The sequence below is a fragment of the Lepisma saccharinum genome, chromosome 5 (assembly GCF_977018435.1).
Source record: "Lepisma saccharinum chromosome 5, izLepSacc3.1, whole genome shotgun sequence".
NCBI lineage: Eukaryota > Metazoa > Arthropoda > Insecta > Zygentoma > Lepismatidae > Lepisma > Lepisma saccharinum.
This window is the reverse complement of record NC_139233.1, coordinates 3604611-3624369: the sequence shown is the minus strand read 5'-3', so window position 1 is coordinate 3624369 and position 19759 is coordinate 3604611. Positions and strand designations below refer to the sequence as shown.

Below are 19759 nucleotides of genomic sequence, written 5' to 3'. Positions count from 1 at the left end.
AGCATAATATCTGGTACCTGAAAAACGTCCAATAACAACACTGACGAACGGTAAAAAAGTGAATATATATTGTAACAACAAAGAAATATTGCAATCAACAACTGTTTACAAAGCCTCCTCAAACGCTCACTCATTCACTCTCTCTCTCTTTCACACACATGAGGTATTTTTACATGTGAAGTATGGATACAAATCATGGATCTCATTAACATATCATTCCTTTTAATTTCTAAGCCTTTATGTGAATTTAGGGCATTTGTCTGCCAGCTCCTGTGCTCTTTTAAATTAACTTAAGCGCCAGCCCTCGGAAAGCGGTTAACTAAGACAATTGGGTCGGCGTGGTTAAATCTTTCGTTCCAGTGAACGTATGCATCCAGTCGTGAGCACGACATTATAAAAGTTTCTCGGACGGGGGTGTTACACATAAGCCTCTCTCGTCCAATGAGAACAACTACTCAATCACATAGTGATGCAAAAACTTAATTGGCTCCAGCTGCCGGAATACACTAATCAATCGTCGGCGCGAGCAAAAATTACCTTAAAAACCACTATGCAACAAATAATACTATTTCACGCACACGACCTTACAATAAAAACAACTACGCTTTCCATAATTAAAAAGGACTCATCAGTCAACTATTGACAAATTAAATGGCGCGACGGGGCGGTCGGTTACACAAGAAATGGAGCACACTTTGACAATTTATACTAAATATTAAAGAAATGAAATGGAGCTTCTAACCCTGAATGCAGACAATCAAATTAGAACATCTGAACATGAAATAACCCTTTTTTATAACAATACCAAAACAATTTTTAGACGCGGAAGTTAGGTTTGGGTTTTCCTGAGTAACTTTGCAAATAAGTGAGACGTCGGCGTTAACTGTACGGTGTTGATAATAACGACGCACGTTTACATGTACATGAGACCCTCTGAAGTATACTGTACCAGACTCTGCTACATGGCGTGGTCCTTCATCTCTCCTGGACGCGGGACTTGCACACGGTTCCTTTGTGGCGAAATTGTCCTCCGAGGTCGATCGCGACGAAGAATAATTGCGACGATATGGTGTACTTGCACCTCCTCAGAACTTCGGGCGTTCCTCTTGTCACTAGCGTCGGGTGTACGTGGTCACGCGTCGGTTCGGAATCTCTCTGGTGACGGGCTTCGATTCGGCGTCGTCTGGAAGCGTCGTTCTGGAGTCGTCCTTCAATCTCTCTCTCTGGTGACGTCCTTCGGGCTTTGGTTGGGACGTCGATCTGACAGCGTCCTTCGGGCTTTGGTTGGGACGTCGATCTGACATCGTCCTTCGGGCTTTGGGCAGTGTTTGGTTTCGGCGTCGTCTGACTGGCTTCGGCGTCGTTGCAGGCGTCAGGGAAGCGACGCCCTCCCTTCTCAATCTTCTTTAGCCCTCCATCCTTATGTAGTCCACGCTTGGCAAGAACAAATCACCGCGTAATCTTCACCAAAATAAGGCGCACACTGGTTACTCTCTATCTGCAAGTTGCTCACGGTACGTAAGGAAACAAAGTTCACGGACACAAAGCAATGATCACGCGAGAGTGTAGCGCGGAGATGCTCTCTCTGTGAAATCCGGGTCAAAACTGTGTCTGGAATCATAGTACTGCCTATATATAAGAGATTCGAATTCTTCCGTTGAACAGGACGCTCTAGTGGCTTGGCTTCGCTTTCTCAGGGGATGGAAATGACCTCTGTCCATTGTCTTGAAAGGCGCGGTCGGCGACGCGTCCTGGATCCTTGCAGAGTTATGCTCCAGCTGGTTCTCCTGGTCATCCGTGAACATGGGTTCGAACGCCTGCTGCGACTCGAGCCCGGTAGCGGCGAAAATAATCTTCCCTTATCTCCGTGTTGGTGCAAATATGTCATGTTCTAGGCGGAAAAGACAATTCCGCTGTCACTCAAGAAAAACCCGTCCCCAGTTTCCGACGTCTGGCTCGGATACGAGTTTATTCACAAAATAAGATCAAACCTCACACTTTCATGTTTGTGCATGAAATGAATCAATAAACAAAAAATAATTTATATCGAACTGCGTTTCACATGTCACTAGATACCGTGACATCTCGCCCTCCTTCCGATCAAAAAATTCTGTAGGCGAATAAAATTTTTTACTACTCAGGGGCATGAAATTTTGTCTACAAATTTTTTAACACCCTGTACAAGAAAAGTCAACCAGTTCGATAACACAAAACACATGATATAAATGATACCTCCAATTTACATGATAAATATACATTTTATACACTCTGAATATTTACACAAAAATGGGATAAATGTACCTCACATCCTGATCAGAATTCAAACCAAAGACTCGCTCGTGCTTTTATATCGCGCTAACCACTCTTGGCTCTTTTCGTCGGAGCAGTTCCACCTTTTGCATTTCTCTGCAAAAATACGGCCCGTCGTACATAAAAAACGACTTCTTGATCTTTCCCTTCACTTGCATAGAGCGTGGAAAGTGCGTCAGGAAGGCTTCCCTAAACGCCGAGTACGAATGAAAGTGTCTTTCATTCCGATCCAGCTTGTTCTGTGCTCGATCTTGCACCCAGCCTTTCAGTACAGGCAATCGCTCTCCATCCGCCAGTCCTAACTCCCGGGCTGTTGCTTCGAATTCCTCGACGAGGGCAGACGGCGATATCCTGACGTCCCCGGAGAACTTCTTGAAGTTTTTCTCATATTCGGGCGGGAACAAAGCTCTCTCCGCGGACGGTGGTTCAGGCCGTATGTCGTCCTGGCTTGAAGTTTGGGCTTCGAACGGTCGCGGCGATGGATAATGTAGTCCAGGTTCCACTTCGCTTCCCCCGTTGACAAGCGTAGTCGGTCTTGCGTCACTCGCGCGCCTTGAAGACGAGGGGACCGCAGCTGGCTGTGGTGACGTCATAGCTGCCGGCTCTCGCGATGATCCCGGGACGTCAGCTACGTTCAATTGTTGCAGTTTTTCCTCGATTCCCTTTATTTTCTCGGAATTCCCTTCCGTTGGGTTCGCTGATCGCCGCACTTGTCGCTCGAGGGTATCGTTGCTCCGATTACAGGCTGACTCCAGCTGTGCACATTGTTGGCCGATGTGTTGCAAAGCACCTTCCTGCTCACTTACGCTCTGCGCCAGTGTTGCCACCTTGGCTTCCTGTTCATCGATGCGAGCGTCGGTCCTGGCGATCCTGGATTCGATTCGAGCCTCGGATTCTTGGATCGTCTGAAGGAGCCGTTGCGTCACTTCTTCTCCGGAGGCGCGAACCGTCCCTTGTAGGCGTTCTTCCATCCCTCGCACGTCGGTCTGCATCCCTTGCACCTCAGCCTGCAATCCCTGGATGTTGGCTTGCATCTCGGTCTGCATTCCTTGCATGTTGGCTTGCATCTCGGTCTGCATTCCTTGCATGTTGGCTTGCATCCTGGTTTCCATTCCTTGCATGTTGGCTTGCATCTCGGTCTGCATTCCTTGGATGTTGGCTTGCATCTCGGTCTGCATTCCTTGGAGCATCGGGAGAAGCAGCTGGAATTGGTAGGCACCACTGCCACTTCCTACGTCATCTTCTTCCTTGCTGTGGTCGCTGTCCGCACGTGACGATGTACCCCCCTGGGCACTTGGTATCTCCCTTTCCATTCCTGGCGGGCTCTTGCACTGGAGACAAACCGGTCCGGAATCTCCCTCGCTGTCGACTTCGAAATCATGAAATTCCTGTCCACAAACCTTGCAAACCATCATGACGTCACTCTTGTTCAAACAGTCTATGCGACGATTTCTTAATCTCATGAAGGCCTTTCCTTAATTATCTGCTCAATCTTCTGTCGCACTTTGGAACAGTTAAGCAAACTTACGCGAGCTCACACAAAATGTGAATTACAAATCGATACATAAAAAGAAAAAGGAGGTCCGTCGGGAATCCCTTATCCCGCAACTCAGCCTGATGCCATAAATTACGCCAACAACCAAACATAGTACACAAAAAGTACATAAAAAATGCCCTATGCAGCTGCCCTTGCTGCTTTCGCCGAAAAAATATCTGCCCTATTGTTACCAATTACGCCCAAAAACGTGTCCTTACACGTGAACCTACGACAAATACATGAAAATAACCCTCGAAATACAAAACGAAAAACACACAAATAACCAGGAACCTAACACAAGAATTTTATGCGTGACGTATACAACAATGAAATTTCTACCGCTCTCGCAACCTGGCTTTCCTGGAAAGACATGACAAAAGTTGCCGTCCCATGTTCGCGGCGCCAAATGTAACGAGTGCACTCACGGCCCCCAAAATGACGTGTCAATCATTACCCGGCACGGGGCCAAACGTCGTTATGTGTACGGGAGACCGGTCGTGACTCTCGGTCCAGGTATTCAAGTTCGGTACTGAGACGGTCGTTTATTGTCATACTATTGCGAGGCGGAGATTAATACATTGAAAAGTTACACTGTTTTGTTTACCTTTGATATGTAGATTCGAACATTCATAAAACACTAATAGCATAATATCTGGTACCTGAAAAACGTCCAATAACAACACTGACGAACGGTAAAAAAGTGAATATATATTGTAACAACAAAGAAATATTGCAATCAACAACTGTTTACAAAGCCTCCTCAAACGCTCACTCATTCACTCTCTCTCTCTTTCACACACATGAGGTATTTTTACATGTGAAGTATGGATACAAATCATGGATCTCATTAACATATCATTCCTTTTAATTTCTAAGCCTTTATGTGAATTTAGGGCATTTGTCTGCCAGCTCCTGTGCTCTTTTAAATTAACTTAAGCGCCAGCCCTCGGAAAGCGGTTAACTAAGACAATTGGGTCGGCGTGGTTAAATCTTTCGTTCCAGTGAACGTATGCATCCAGTCGTGAGCACGACATTATAAAAGTTTCTCGGACGGGGGTGTTACACATAAGCCTCTCTCGTCCAATGAGAACAACTACTCAATCACATAGTGATGCAAAAACTTAATTGGCTCCAGCTGCCGGAATACACTAATCAATCGTCGGCGCGAGCAAAAATTACCTTAAAAACCACTATGCAACAAATAATACTATTTCACGCACACGACCTTACAATAAAAACAACTACGCTTTCCATAATTAAAAAGGACTCATCAGTCAACTATTGACAAATTAAATGGCGCGACGGGGCGGTCGGTTACACAAGAAATGGAGCACACTTTGACAATTTATACTAAATATTAAAGAAATGAAATGGAGCTTCTAACCCTGAATGCAGACAATCAAATTAGAACATCTGAACATGAAATAACCCTTTTTTATAACAATACCAAAACAATTTTTAGACGCGGAAGTTAGGTTTGGGTTTTCCTGAGTAACTTTGCAAATAAGTGAGACGTCGGCGTTAACTGTACGGTGTTGATAATAACGACGCACGTTTACATGTACATGAGACCCTCTGAAGTATACTGTACCAGACTCTGCTACATGGCGTGGTCCTTCATCTCTCCTGGACGCGGGACTTGCACACGGTTCCTTTGTGGCGAAATTGTCCTCCGAGGTCGATCGCGACGAAGAATAATTGCGACGATATGGTGTACTTGCACCTCCTCAGAACTTCGGGCGTTCCTCTTGTCACTAGCGTCGGGTGTACGTGGTCACGCGTCGGTTCGGAATCTCTCTGGTGACGGGCTTCGATTCGGCGTCGTCTGGAAGCGTCGTTCTGGAGTCGTCCTTCAATCTCTCTCTCTGGTGACGTCCTTCGGGCTTTGGTTGGGACGTCGATCTGACAGCGTCCTTCGGGCTTTGGTTGGGACGTCGATCTGACATCGTCCTTCGGGCTTTGGGCAGTGTTTGGTTTCGGCGTCGTCTGACTGGCTTCGGCGTCGTTGCAGGCGTCAGGGAAGCGACGCCCTCCCTTCTCAATCTTCTTTAGCCCTCCATCCTTATGTAGTCCACGCTTGGCAAGAACAAATCACCGCGTAATCTTCACCAAAATAAGGCGCACACTGGTTACTCTCTATCTGCAAGTTGCTCACGGTACGTAAGGAAACAAAGTTCACGGACACAAAGCAATGATCACGCGAGAGTGTAGCGCGGAGATGCTCTCTCTGTGAAATCCGGGTCAAAACTGTGTCTGGAATCATAGTACTGCCTATATATAAGAGATTCGAATTCTTCCGTTGAACAGGACGCTCTAGTGGCTTGGCTTCGCTTTCTCAGGGGATGGAAATGACCTCTGTCCATTGTCTTGAAAGGCGCGGTCGGCGACGCGTCCTGGATCCTTGCAGAGTTATGCTCCAGCTGGTTCTCCTGGTCATCCGTGAACATGGGTTCGAACGCCTGCTGCGACTCGAGCCCGGTAGCGGCGAAAATAATCTTCCCTTATCTCCGTGTTGGTGCAAATATGTCATGTTCTAGGCGGAAAAGACAGTTCCGCTGTCACTCAAGAAAAACCCGTCCCCAGTTTCCGACGTCTGGCTCGGATACGAGTTTATTCACAAAATAAGATCAAACCTCACACTTTCATGTTTGTGCATGAAATGAATCAATAAACAAAAAATAATTTATATCGAACTGCGTTTCACATGTCACTAGATACCGTGACACCACGTACAGTGGGATCCATGAGTATTACCGTGCAAATTGTCCATCACCATGTTCGTGCACTTTATTTGACCCAATAAGAGCTTCAAGAATTAAAAGAAAACTTAAAAGAAGCTGTTGACAACTTCTGCACCAACATACATAAAAATCCATAGCTTAAAAACACATAGGATGTAAGAGAAACATTCATGAAAATAGTCATGGACAATTTGCACGGCAATATTCATGGATCCCACTGTACCAGTCAGATGTCAAACTGACTTTAAAGGAAAAAAAATCGCTTCTGGCCCACTCACTCTCCATCTAAAAGGCCATGAGACTGTTAGACCAGTATACATCTACGATTTTTATCCAAATTTTTCATGTGTCATATTTTGTGTCTAATATTTCCCCATTTTGTGACAATTTTCAATGTCCCTTCCCATTGTAGACCCCTTTCCCCCAGCGCCCTTAAATCCAGACATGTTCCCATTTCCAACCAGTGTTGTTATAAATAATCAGTCACGTTTAATCTCATCAGTTTTCCCTCAAGTAATTAATATTATCTGTGTACAATCACTTCATTTAGTGCAAAAATGGTTTAAATAATTTTTTACTTGAGTATAAAGTTTGACTCTGTCGATTTAATTCAGTCTTTACTGGATATTAATATTGTGTAATTATTACGATTGGTTTAAAGTAAACGATTAACCTGCCATCTGCCGGAGCGTTCGAAATAAAAACTTCTTTTTAACGTCCATGATATAGGTTCTTGTCAGGTTGAAATAAATCAGTAACCATCATGTTTTCATTGTTTAGACATGAACTTATCGCCTTTTTGCTGGACTTCAGTGAATAAACCATTATGCAACGTACATCATATAGTATGAAAACTCGCAAACATTCCTGTATATGGTGCGATTGCAGATATTACGCGATAATAGAGAGCCATTAAGAAGCCGAATCATTCTTTGCTCTAAATAACTAGTCACATGAGGTAGATAAGAGGACTATTTGCTGTGACGTCAGTAACTGCTGACGGTAATGTACAGATGTTCCTCGTGTGTCGTAGCAACAAATGCAAGTCTTGCACTTCAACGTATGCGTTGATGAAGAGGAACAGTACATTCTAGAGATGTATCAGAAAACATGCTTTGGTGCTTAAATACCTTTGGTAGGCAACTTTTTATAAGGAACACGTCATCCCTACCAAGCAAAGAAAATAAAATACAAATGAATTAAACAAAATGCCAAATATTTATTGAATGCAACATATGAAAAAAATGTTTAGTAAAACTAATGAAGATAATGGCAAAGGATTCAAAAAGCAGATAATATTCTGCCTTATTTTTCTTTCGTAACGTTTTCAAAATAATTCTGTATATATGATACAGCGGGATGCACAAGTATTACTCGGAAAATTGTCCATTACTATTTTCATTACATTCTCTCTTGAATCCTACGTGGATTTAAGGAGTGGATTTTTACGTATTCTGGTGCATAGGATCTCAGTAACTTGTATGGTATTTTGTTTCAATTCCTGAAAATCTCATTACATAAAACAAAGATAATATGCGTGGTGATGGACAATTCGCTTGAAAATATTTATGCATCCCACTGTACGAAGAAATTATAATAGAACGGAATATATCGGCATGTGAAGCAAGGACGAAATCAATACAGATATAGCAGTAGCGTACGCAGGATTTCGTCAAGGGGGGTGTTATTTCTAAAACTTTCTCCAAATTCACATTACCTTTGATTTATTATACTCTAATTAAATAATAATAATCACAATTAATTAATAATACTTATAATTAATTAATTAGCTGAATTACTACTAATACCACTACTACTATTATGTAGTAGAGATATACATAAATATACCATTTATGAAAACAATAGAAAGAAATTATTTTCTAATCATTCAATTTTTATCAAATCCTGGGAGCATTTTTTTGTTTTTGTTTTTTGTCTGGTCAACGAGGTGAGACATTTTAAGGGTGAAGAAAATCCATAAAACAAGAAAATATATTAAAATAAATTGAAATAATTAAAGTATGGAACTCATCCAAGAAGCTACGGAGGTCTGGTAGGTAGAGCATCTGACAATCACGCGGGAGATCCGGATTCGATTCCCGAAATTGGTTGGAATTTTTCCGGCTTCTTCCCCGCATAAATGTCCCCGATAATTCACATCTGGATTGTCTCACTGTTCTTACCAACAAAACATTTTCCAATAGTTAAGCTTATTGTCGTTTGAATAATTGTCTAGTCAACAAGGTGAGACATTTTAAAGAGAGACATTCAAACGTGCTGCGGTAAATAATACAATGGAAAGGCAGACTGGTGACTGTATTCTTGTCCGCCTAGCCTTTGTCTATACATTAGCCTCTAACAACGAACCAAGAACTTTCTTTAGTTAATTCTCATTGTTCACACAAAAAAAAAAAAAATACATGTTCGTTGAACACTGGCGTACGTAGAGGCATGGCCGATGGTTAGAGGCACATACTTTTGGTAAATAAAAAAGCAAAATTTCAGTATAAAAACAGAGTCAATTTCGGGTTCAAAAGCTGTAAATAAAATGAAATTTCGCTGTTATAGCGGTGAAAAAGCGGTATATAAAATTACATTTTGGTTTTAAAAATGTGAATATAATCCCAATTGATTTAAAAACTGCACTATTACACAAAATAAACATATCCCTTCTAATAGCACATTAAATCATTACCAGAATATTAAGTTTATTCCTGTATAGAGGAGTCCATTTTTGCCTTTCAAATATTTACAGCAAAATTAATCAATTTTCCGTGAATTGCATAACACACAGGATACTTCAGACTTCAGAAAGTGTCGCGTCGGTATATAAACGGTAAATTTCGTGTTTGAGTCTATTTCGCATTTTGCAGTTCATTTCGCATCATTTCGTGACAAAACAGGGTAGGAAAATGCACCTCACACCTTTCAGAAACCTTAAAAATTAACATTGCAATGTGTTATTTCAAATTTCGTTTTCTTTTTGTCAAAAACGAAATATGCATGCCTCTACCGATGATGCTACAGCCCCTACCAAAATTTTGAGAAAATCAGAATTTTCAAATAAAAATCCGTTAAGAACTTTAAAAAATCAAAATGTGTAAATACGAAACCTCTTTTAAAGTGAGTCCCGATTACCATTTTTGTCTTTGAATACAATTTTAATAGACTGGAAAGCTCCAAAAATACGAAATATTTTATTATGCATCCTGCCCTCCAAAACGAAGCCATGTGTTATCCACATTTACTATTCCGGCCCCTCCCACACCCCCCCCAAAAACTGCGTACGCCAGAGTATTGAACATTGTTGCAACTGAAATACAAAACATTTTATTTCTCTTTTAAATCATAGTTACCCTCATATTTCACTTTCAAGAACTTGTGCTTATTTTCAAGGCATCACTCTGAAAGACGCGTGTGCTTGGAATGCTGTGCTTTTCTCCATGCTACATGGAAATAATAATTCAAATTATTATTATTATTAGTGGTAGTAGTAGTAGATGTAGTAATAGTAATAGTATTGTCCCAGATCTTTGACTGTGGTAAATTGGCCATTTAAATTTTTTTCCACAGCATTTTTCATAATATTTCACAAGCTCAAGGGGGGGTTTAAACCCCGTAACCCCCCCCTTGCGTACGCCACTGAGATATAGCAGTTCACCGCGATGTGACGAAAGTAATAATTCATCGAAAATGTGGAAAAATATTAATAAACCTGAACAAAGTCTTGAGGAAAAACCGAAGTGGAAAAAGAATGTAATAAATAACTGCAGAAGATTTTTTTGGGAGTTTTTTTAAAAGTCCACTTTATGCACAGAAAGGCTAATATTGCGACTTGACCTACAATTTAAATTGAGGCCCGAACCACTAACTCCAACGCGTATTGAAAACCGGGACTTCTTGATTACAAGGCGACAACATTATCGCAGCGCGATCGAGGTGGCGGGCTTGAGCATCGAATGAGCCGGAAGAAATGAAAACATGTAACAGAACAGCGTCTTAACTAAATCTATCAAGTCGCTATTGTCTTGCAACCATGGAATTCTGATTCTTATAAATTATTTTCCATGTTACATGGAACATATGATGTTTCCAATTGAACAATGGATAATTTCCGTTACATTTCTTTGGACAATAAATTTCTCTGGCTTAATCGCGGTTGCGTAAATGAATACTTCATTGAATTCAATATAGAACAAGGAATTGGCCCGGTTACGTACTATCAGACAGTGGCGTGCTCAAGGGGGGGCCTCTCCTTTGGCCCCGAAAGAAAAAGAACGCCAAAGCATAATGTGTCAAAAATGAGGACTGACTACTAAAAAGAAGTATACGTACACCCCCCCGCCCTTTCGAAAATCCTGGGCACGCCACTGGTATCAGAGTGGTCTTAAAAAGTGCATTAAGTGTAAATTTCTCGTACGCACTTGTTGTGACAACTAATTGCTTGCTATTAAACTGCGTTTAAAGAGTTACCGAAATGCCAACCTCTTTCCCACGTTATATCCTGGACTTCATTCTTGCAGACTAACGAAGCTCTGACGTCTGGACTCTGTGGAGATTATGTTATGTCTTTGTGCGTTTGTTGATTGTTCCTTCATCCATTATTGTATCGCCATTCATCTACATCTTCGCGATTAGATGAAAGTGACAGAAAAACGAAGCAATATAAATAAATATATATGTAATGATTGATTGATTTGGTAGTTTAAGTCCACTTTATGCACAGTAAGGCTAATCGGGACTGGACCTACGGTTTAAAGTGGGATCCGAACCACTATGTGCTTCCACTGGGTATCTCTATGTGTAATGAAAAGAAGGTATGTTTACCCTTTCAAGATCCCATGTGGACGGCCAACCCCTTTACATGAATGAATGACAACCAACAAAGCAGATTAGTGGAATTTACCATCTAAATAATTTAGCAGCTTCGCTGGCCGAACGCATTTAGAGGTCGATTTTTGATATTGCCTGGGAATGGGTGTTCTTTGTAATTGGCCCTTCATCAATTTCATCTAATCATCATTCTACCTCGTCGTCGAGATAAGCCAAAAGTGGCCGAAAAGCGACGTGAAATAAAAATACAAATCCCATAGAATCTCGAACGAAACGAAACTCTCATGTAGCAATTCACGTTCCTTGTCCAGTTCTATTTTCCGGAAGACGGAAAGTTTCGAGAGTTCTCAGTGACCACGTGTGCATGGGCGTCCGGAAGGGGCCCCCCCCCCCCTGGAAAGTGAAAGTCAACCAAAAAATATGTATTTCACACATATAATTTCATTTTAGCCACAATAATATGTGTTAATTATTGCATGAACACAATAAATTCAAATTTAAGCAATGTTTTTTAGGGAACAACCCTATTTTTGGGGAAAATTTGCCTTCGTTTGCCCCCGTGGAAAAAAATACCTTCCTTGCCCCTCCCTGGAAAAAATCCTGCGGACGTCCTTGCACGTGTCGCTTTCATATTTCACACTATGTGACCGTGCTATGTGGTATGCTTCCCGACATCACGACCTATCGAGATTGGAGCGAATTGTCTTTTTCATACTCTGTAGGATTCAGGTGAAGCATCTGTTTGCAATCAGGGTCCCTGGCGCCGGTGGGAGTGAGGTATTCCGGCATGGATCTATTCACAAGAACAGGTTCCCACCCAGGTATTCAGTCTTTTCCCTAATTTCGTAGAAGACGCACATCTGGCCTCACCTGAAGAACTCGGTATAATGATACAGCGGACCTCTTCGAAAAGATTTCGTTTACCTGTTCCCCGCGAGAACCTAACAATCGTGGAAAGAAATACATCCCCCGTGGGGCCACTGGTCCTATAGGGGGTGGAGGAATATCTGTCCACCACTGCAAAAACACAATAGATGCCACCGACAGCTTTGTCGAAGATTCATTAGTAAACAGGGAGCACAGATTATATCCACTAGGGTTTCGGTGTCTCCAAAATGGTCAACCGGTCCAGCCTTTAGCAAACGAGCTTAGCCTTGGAGGCGTCACAAATGGAAGTTTGGCCGCTTTCTGGAAAGGGGGGAACAGGCTCCGAATATTTGCTTTCTTGGATTGTCAGCTTGCTTCTGCACCGTTTGCGAAAAGGCCGGCGCCATAAAATTTAAGCGGGGGAGGGACTATACTTCCCTGTTTCTCTTCTTCTGAACTAGGTGAAGAGCTAAAATTTAGTGTTTTGTTAGAAGCCCATTTTCTAATACGTATGTGTAGCTATTCATCTAATTTTCTCTATTATCCCATTTTCCTCCTACTAGCCATAGATTAGGGGGATGGAAACAACTAAGAAAGAGAAACGAAGCAGGGGAAACGATATGTCCTTTGTGCGATGGGGAGGAGACGGACAAGCATATCCTACTGAACTGCCCTTCTACACGTGACCTAAGGGACAAATGGATGAAAAACTTAACAGGCAGGGAGATGATAGAAGTGGTAGACGACAGAATAAAGATAAAGGAAGCGGGGCAGCAAGTGAGGAAATACCTGGGGGAAGTAAGAGAACGGCGGGGGAAAGCTATTAGAGAAGGTAACGAAATGAGTGATCATGCTCCAGACGAGCCATCTTTATAGTGTAAGTGTGTGTAAAGCAACATGTATGCGTGTTTTGGTGAGAGTGCAGGAAAAGAGAAGTGAGGAGAAAGACTGGAAGAAGAACTTCCGAGGGAGGGGAAGAATGTGTATATAGGGGACAAAGTAAGAGACAGCTTAAACGAAAACTAAATGTAACAAAATAGTGTAGAAAAATCAAAAATATGTAGTGCGTAGAGACAGCCGGGCGCGGTGGCTCAGTCGGTAACGCGTCTGACTACCATGCTAAAGGTCCCGGGTTCGATCCCCGGCCGGTTCAAATCCGGGAACTTTTCTAACGATGGAAGCGGCCCCGGCGCCCACCCAGCGTCGAATAACATGGGTACCTGGGGGAAACCCTGGGGGGTAAAGGCGGTCAGGGGCGTGATGCTGATCACATCACCCCCACTCTCGACCGGATCAAGAAAGTGTGGGGCGTTACCCCCACACCCCCTATACGCCTTCATGGCGTGGTGCTATGCACAGGGGAGCACTTTACTTTTACTTTTGCGTACAGCCTATGGCTCGCACAAAAAGAAAATAAATCTAATCTAATCATTCACCTAATTCAGAGTTTAAGAGCCCCAACCCCCTTTCGCCTAATTGCTTATCAGCACAATCACAATATAATGTGATTTATTACCTGGCCGCCATTTTAGGCGAAAGAGAGATCCTCTTTCGCCAAATCCCATTTCGTCTAAACTGGTTGAAAGGGAAATAGAGGGCAATTTAACGGTCTCTCAACAGGGAGATGCGTGCTGTGTTTAATTTATCCTTAGCTCTCCTTTATGTCACACACCTTGTTAGATTAGATTAGATTTATTTTCTTTTTGTGCGAGCCATAGGCTGTACGCACTACATATTTTTGATTTTTCTACACTATTTTGTTACATTTAGTCTTCGTTTAAGCTGTCTCTTACTTTGTTCCCTATATGCACATTCTTCCCCTCCCTCGGAAGTTCTTCTTCCAGTGTTTCTCCTCACTTCTCTTTTCCTGCACTCTCACCAAAACACGCATACATTTTGCTTTACACACACTTACACTATAAAGATGGCTCGTCTGGAGCATGATCACTCATTTCGCTGTCTTCTCTAATAGCTTTCCGGGCCTCCCCCATGGCGCAGTGGTAGCGTCATTGCCTTGTAATCAAGGGGTCCCGGGTTCGATACCCGGTGGAGGCACAAGTGGTTCGGATCCCACTTTAAAAAACTGTAGGTCCAGTCCAGATTAGCCTTACTGTGCATAAAGTGGACTTAAAACACCAACTCAAACCAACTCTAATAGCTTTCCCCCGCCGTTCTCTTACCTCTCCCAGGTATTTCCCCACTTGCTGCGTCGCTTCCTTTATCTTTATTCTGTCGTCTACCACTTCTATCATCTCCCTGCCTGTTAAGTTTTTCATCCATTTGTCCCTTAGGTCACGTGTAGAAGGGCAGTTAAGTAGGATATGCTTGTCCGTCTCCTCCCCATCGCACAAAGGACATATCGTTTCCCCTGCTTCGTTTCTCTTTCTTAGTTGTTTCCATCCCCCTAATCTGAACCATGCCAGCGCGCCTCTTTCATTTTTTCCCACGACCTGAATATATTTCGCTTTCCCCCATTCTCTTACTCTTAGCTGTTCCTTAGGTTAGGTTAGATAAAACAAGAGCAAGCAGAAAATGAAGCGTCAATGAAGCTGCTTGTAGTTGGCAATCCGGCTAAATGTCAGAGATTGAAGTGGAGAAGTGTTAACGACAGTGGCGACTCGTGGCTTTTCTTAGGTGTAGGAAGTTATGATCAACAGACCAAAAGAGAGAACAAAGAAAAGACTTTGAAAATGTGTTAAATTAAACAGGCACACGTATCACTTAGTACTGTCCACTGCATTTAGAATGTTAGCTGCAACCCTGTACCAAAGGGGGCCAATAAAATATTTACATGCGAACCTAAAAATACATACGAAAATATTACATTGACAATTTTTCAGATTATGAAAGATTTTCGATTTTTCTCTTGCGTAAACGAATGGGTTGTTTGTGGAGTTAGGCAAACTTCATAGCCCTAAGTATGCAGTCTGCAATATTTGGTCGTTTTAATTTTTTAACAATTGATGGGAGGCTACCAGACGTCCCGATACCCGATTTAAATGCATTACAAGAATCATTGCTAATACGTAGGCCTACATCATTTAATTTATAAATATATTATTTTCTAAATATAGAATTATCGGGGCTGTTCAATGATAGTGGTAAAACAAAATTAAAGGAAATTTGAAAATATGACAATTTGCGGAATACAGTACTATTCTAATACTTCCGAGAATTGAGTGTAAACAAGAAACACCAAACTGTACTCTGTGTGACAGCCTTGGTCTGTAAGCGATTACGTTGCTGCTTGTGTGTCTATGGGGAGTTTAAATTGACCCAACTCTGCAATGTCCAGCTGCATTGCAATACTACCATAGCGTCGTTGTCGCATCTAATACTCCACCAGTATTTAGAATCTTCCCCCACTAAAAGAATAAAAAAATCCTGAGTATGAGCCTAGTTAGCTTGCAAAAATTCACACACCGTGCCACTTGTTTCGATAACAACTTCGAACGTTTGAGTGAACCAAGCGAGTGACAGCGAACAGTAGCAAACCTAGTAAAATGTACGCATATTGCGCTCATAATTTAATAACGTGCATTAAACTCCTAAAAAAGTAGAAAACTGGAAATAAGTGTAAATGAACTGTAGGAAGTTCCTCACTTTCTACATGGAGGAATCGCCCCTGGTTAACGATCGTCTCTGCCTACTGTACCGCTCGCAGTTCCAACCGGCGGCTGAGAAACAACGAATCAGCGATCAGTTGAATTCTCTTCGACTGACATCGAACATTTTCGAGTCACAAGGGACCGAAAGTTCCTGGCGGGACGACACGAATTAGCGTCGGGTACACAGCATGTTGCTAAACGTACTGTAAAATGGAAGAGAGAAAGTTATACAGCGCCGAGAGGCCAGCATAGTCTGCATTTTACCTACCCACTGCCCGCTTGCCCGTGAGGACAGGTATACCTGCTAGCCTGCCCACGGCAACGAGTCGACTTGCGTCTTTACCCGGGTTCGTCTTCCAGGCGCTCTGCGCTTACAAGGTAACTGGGCATTCAACAAGACCCGGGCGCCTGCAAAACCTGCTGGAAGGAAACAGCCCTCCGGCAGCGTGTCGCTCCAGGTGTTTCATCACCACGTGGACAGCTTCAGCCAGTGTTGCCTACTTACGTAGCTCGTAAATCCTACGAGGTCCTAGGAGGAGCTCTCTCCTCCAAGGAGAATTTATATACTTAGCGATTTCAGTTCAGCGTAAGCAGTTTTTATCTTATTGCCAGGAAATGCACGCAGTATTACAGCTTCATTTATTTAAATGAATGATCGAGCAAACAAAAATCTCCTCACTGAAAACTAATTGCTTTTCATTGCATGGTGCCTTAACCAGGCACGCAGTGGCGCAACCAGAGGGGGTAGGGTGCATTGCTCACAACCTTGGACGGAAATTAAGTCTAGCGGAAGAGTCAGGGTGGGGGTCAAACATTAAAGTACAAGAAAAAACAGACTAGCAGAATTTAAGAGTAGCAGGGCTAAAGGGTACTCAAGATGGAATTAATTTTCATATTTTTCTTGCATTTTCCTTCCAGACGGCCAAGGGGGAATGGAGGGGTAATTGCAACCCCTTGATTTCAAATTTTATGAAAGTAGAAATATATTATAAAATATTATCCAGTCTCATCAAGTTCAATGCTGTAGCAAAGGGGTAGCGGGAGTCGGCCCTGAGCGCCGAACGATCTAAGTGAGAAAAGTTTTAAAACAGAGAATGCTATGGCGGCCCGTGATATTATTTGCTATTAATGTTGCTTTGTTACGAGTTGGATGAATTGATTATGTAATACGTCGCTCCATGTGAAAAGAAAATATTGTAGATGGAAATTTTACATGCCATATGTCTGTACATTCGGAATGCATTTATCATGCACTTTCTTTCTTTCAAAACCAGTTTGTGTGCTTGTTTTCCATTATTAGCTAATGTGAAATTGACGTGTTGAAAAAAAATATTTCTAATCCTCTGTTTCAACACAAATGCGCGTGGGAACCGACTTCTACCCCCTTTTTGCGTGATTTATGAGGATTATAATGCCTTTCATGCTACTTTATTACTATTATTGTGATTGTTCTTGTTGGCACGTTTATCCAAGTACTTGGCCCTACCCCCCAAACGAGGGTAACGGCAATGGCCCTGGCTGGCTACGGCCCTGGTGTTCGCAGTAGAACAGTGTGTTGTTCGACTCGCGACCTCAGCGTCGAACGTGACATGTTTCAGTCCTGTCCTATATCACTATATATACGTATATTGGTTGTTTACGACATATACTTATGGATCCTGTGCCACGGAAAACCTATTTCAATGTGTGTGTGTGTGGGGGGGGGGGTAGCAACATTCGTAAATCTCATTTCATTGGTGATGTGGCTTACGAAGCTTCGAGTTCCCTTTTTTAAGTAGTGAAAATCTATTGCAGTTGGCAACACTGCAGAACGGTGTGGGCCAGGTGCAGTTTCTACTCGAAGCAACTACGTCATGCAGAGGGAGGGGTCTGCAGTTGATGGAAAGAACGAACTGAGACCTACTAGGTATCGTAAGACTGCGGGTACCCGGCGGGTCTACAATGCCTGCCAGGAACGATCTGGGCAGGTGGCCAGACAAGCTGCTCAAGCGAGGGTGTTGTGCAGGTTGCATGGCATTTCAGGAGCGATGTCTCGCGAACGGGTCTACTCCAGGTCTTGTGCAGGCCTTTAAGCGCCGTTACTGGACAAAAGTTGTACAATATAGAACACAAAGAGCGGGAAATTAGTACACAAAAACATTGTACAAGGAAGCTAATAAAAAGAACTGACGAAAACAGACGTACGCTTGACAACGTTGTAATGGGAGAGCGATGTTACCCCTACAGCTTGACACTCATCGAGCCACACACCACCGAAGACGATTGGTGGACAGATACAGCTATGTAGGTCTGTATAAAAGAGAGATACAAATGTAGTCATATACAGGGTGATTCAGAATTCCTATTACACATTTCTAGTGGTTGTACAGGGGACTTAGTAGATCAAGGTTTGATAAGGAACCCATGTCCGGAAACGTACCGTTTTGGTACTACACAGTTGACAAGATCACATAATTTCACATCTCCATCATCATCTAATCGGGCAAAAATGGTATGTGATGTAGTGACACGATGCGGAAAACGCTCTGCATACAGACGTTACGCATCTCTATAGTTACGCCCAGCTTCGCAATTAACAACATGTCGGTGTTTTCGGCAAACTTCAATTTAACCATACTGTACTGTCTTCTGCAACGACTGAATAGCAACTGACGTAAAGGTCGAAGCACACCGGATTTTAAACAGAGGACGTTGGAAACAGCACACATGACATCAGGTGACTGAAGACGTCACCCTCCGTCAATGTGGGTTGCCTACCGTGAAGCGGGAGATGTGAAATTATGTGATCTTGTCATCTGTATAGTACCAAGACTGTTTCCTGACATGCGGGTTCCTTATCAAAACTTGATCTACTAAGTCCCCTCTATAACCCCTAGAAGTGTGTAATAGAAATTCTGAATCACCCTGTATATTGTTTGTATATTGTTTTATCTCATAGAAAATACGACGTGTGACAATACTCCTTTTCAGGAGCAACACCTATCTCTTTGGCTCATGTAACTGTTCGTCATTAGCATCGGCACATGTTGCGAATTATTTGGTGTTTACGTTGATTACCGTCAAAATTTCCCTAGCAATATTTCCCTTCCAACCGGTTTAGGCGAAACGGGATATCCCATTTCGCCGAAAATGGCGGACGGCTGTCAGATCTCATCCACAGATGCTGATTAGTTATCAGGCGAAACGGGATGCGATCATTCAGAACCACCAGCCGGTTTGAGAAACCGATTTTCGCCAAGTGATAGCTGCTGAGTGTGCCCCGCACCAAACCCGAGCTTTCGGCTCTTTTGCCAGTTTACGTCTGGTCGTCGAAGACTGGTTGGAAACCGTTTGGATCACTATAGCAACTGTTTTGTCTCGACTCCCCTCCCTTCTCTCTGTCTTTCTCACACAAGTAGAGTGAGATTATTTTCGTAACAGCTCTGGCCTTTCTGCGCTTGCACCTTGGGAGCGAGCCATAACTCCCGACGCCTCCAATGAAGAAGTGAACCGGTGACGTCATCTCTACTCTGCGCCTATAGCTAACTCCATTGCTCACGCTGTACACTGCTCGTAGGCTCGCTGGCTAGACTCGCGCAGTCAGCTGGAGATGTTCCGAATGCACTCGGACTCTACGTACATGCGTCCTTGCTTTACTGTAACCCGTACACCAGTCTCTACCTTTGCTTTTTCTTCAAAACTTTACTTCACCTATGTTGGGGTACACTTTAGTACATCTTAATTTGAAATTCTTCGTCTTCTGCAGGTGTTGATAGATAGACCATGCACACACCGGGAGGTACTATGGAAAGATGCACGCCCACAGAAGGCACGTCACTGTCCACGAGAGACGACCAGGAGAATTTTACAAACAGGTAAGACCC

At 42.9% G+C, this 19759-nt stretch overlaps 1 protein-coding gene across 2 annotated transcripts in view; it reads left to right on the top strand.

Annotated features, from left to right (window-relative positions):
* Window positions 1-19759, top strand: part of wnd (Mitogen-activated protein kinase kinase kinase 13 wallenda) — a 181141-nt gene that overhangs the window by 98636 nt on the left and 62746 nt on the right. For both annotated transcript variants that reach the window (XM_083121995.1, XM_083121993.1), the window contains exon 3: window positions 19642-19750. In XM_083121995.1, the coding sequence (XP_082978121.1) occupies window positions 19659-19750 (92 nt within the window). In that variant the 5' untranslated portion in view covers window positions 19642-19658. The remainder of the gene's footprint in view (window positions 1-19641; window positions 19751-19759) is intronic.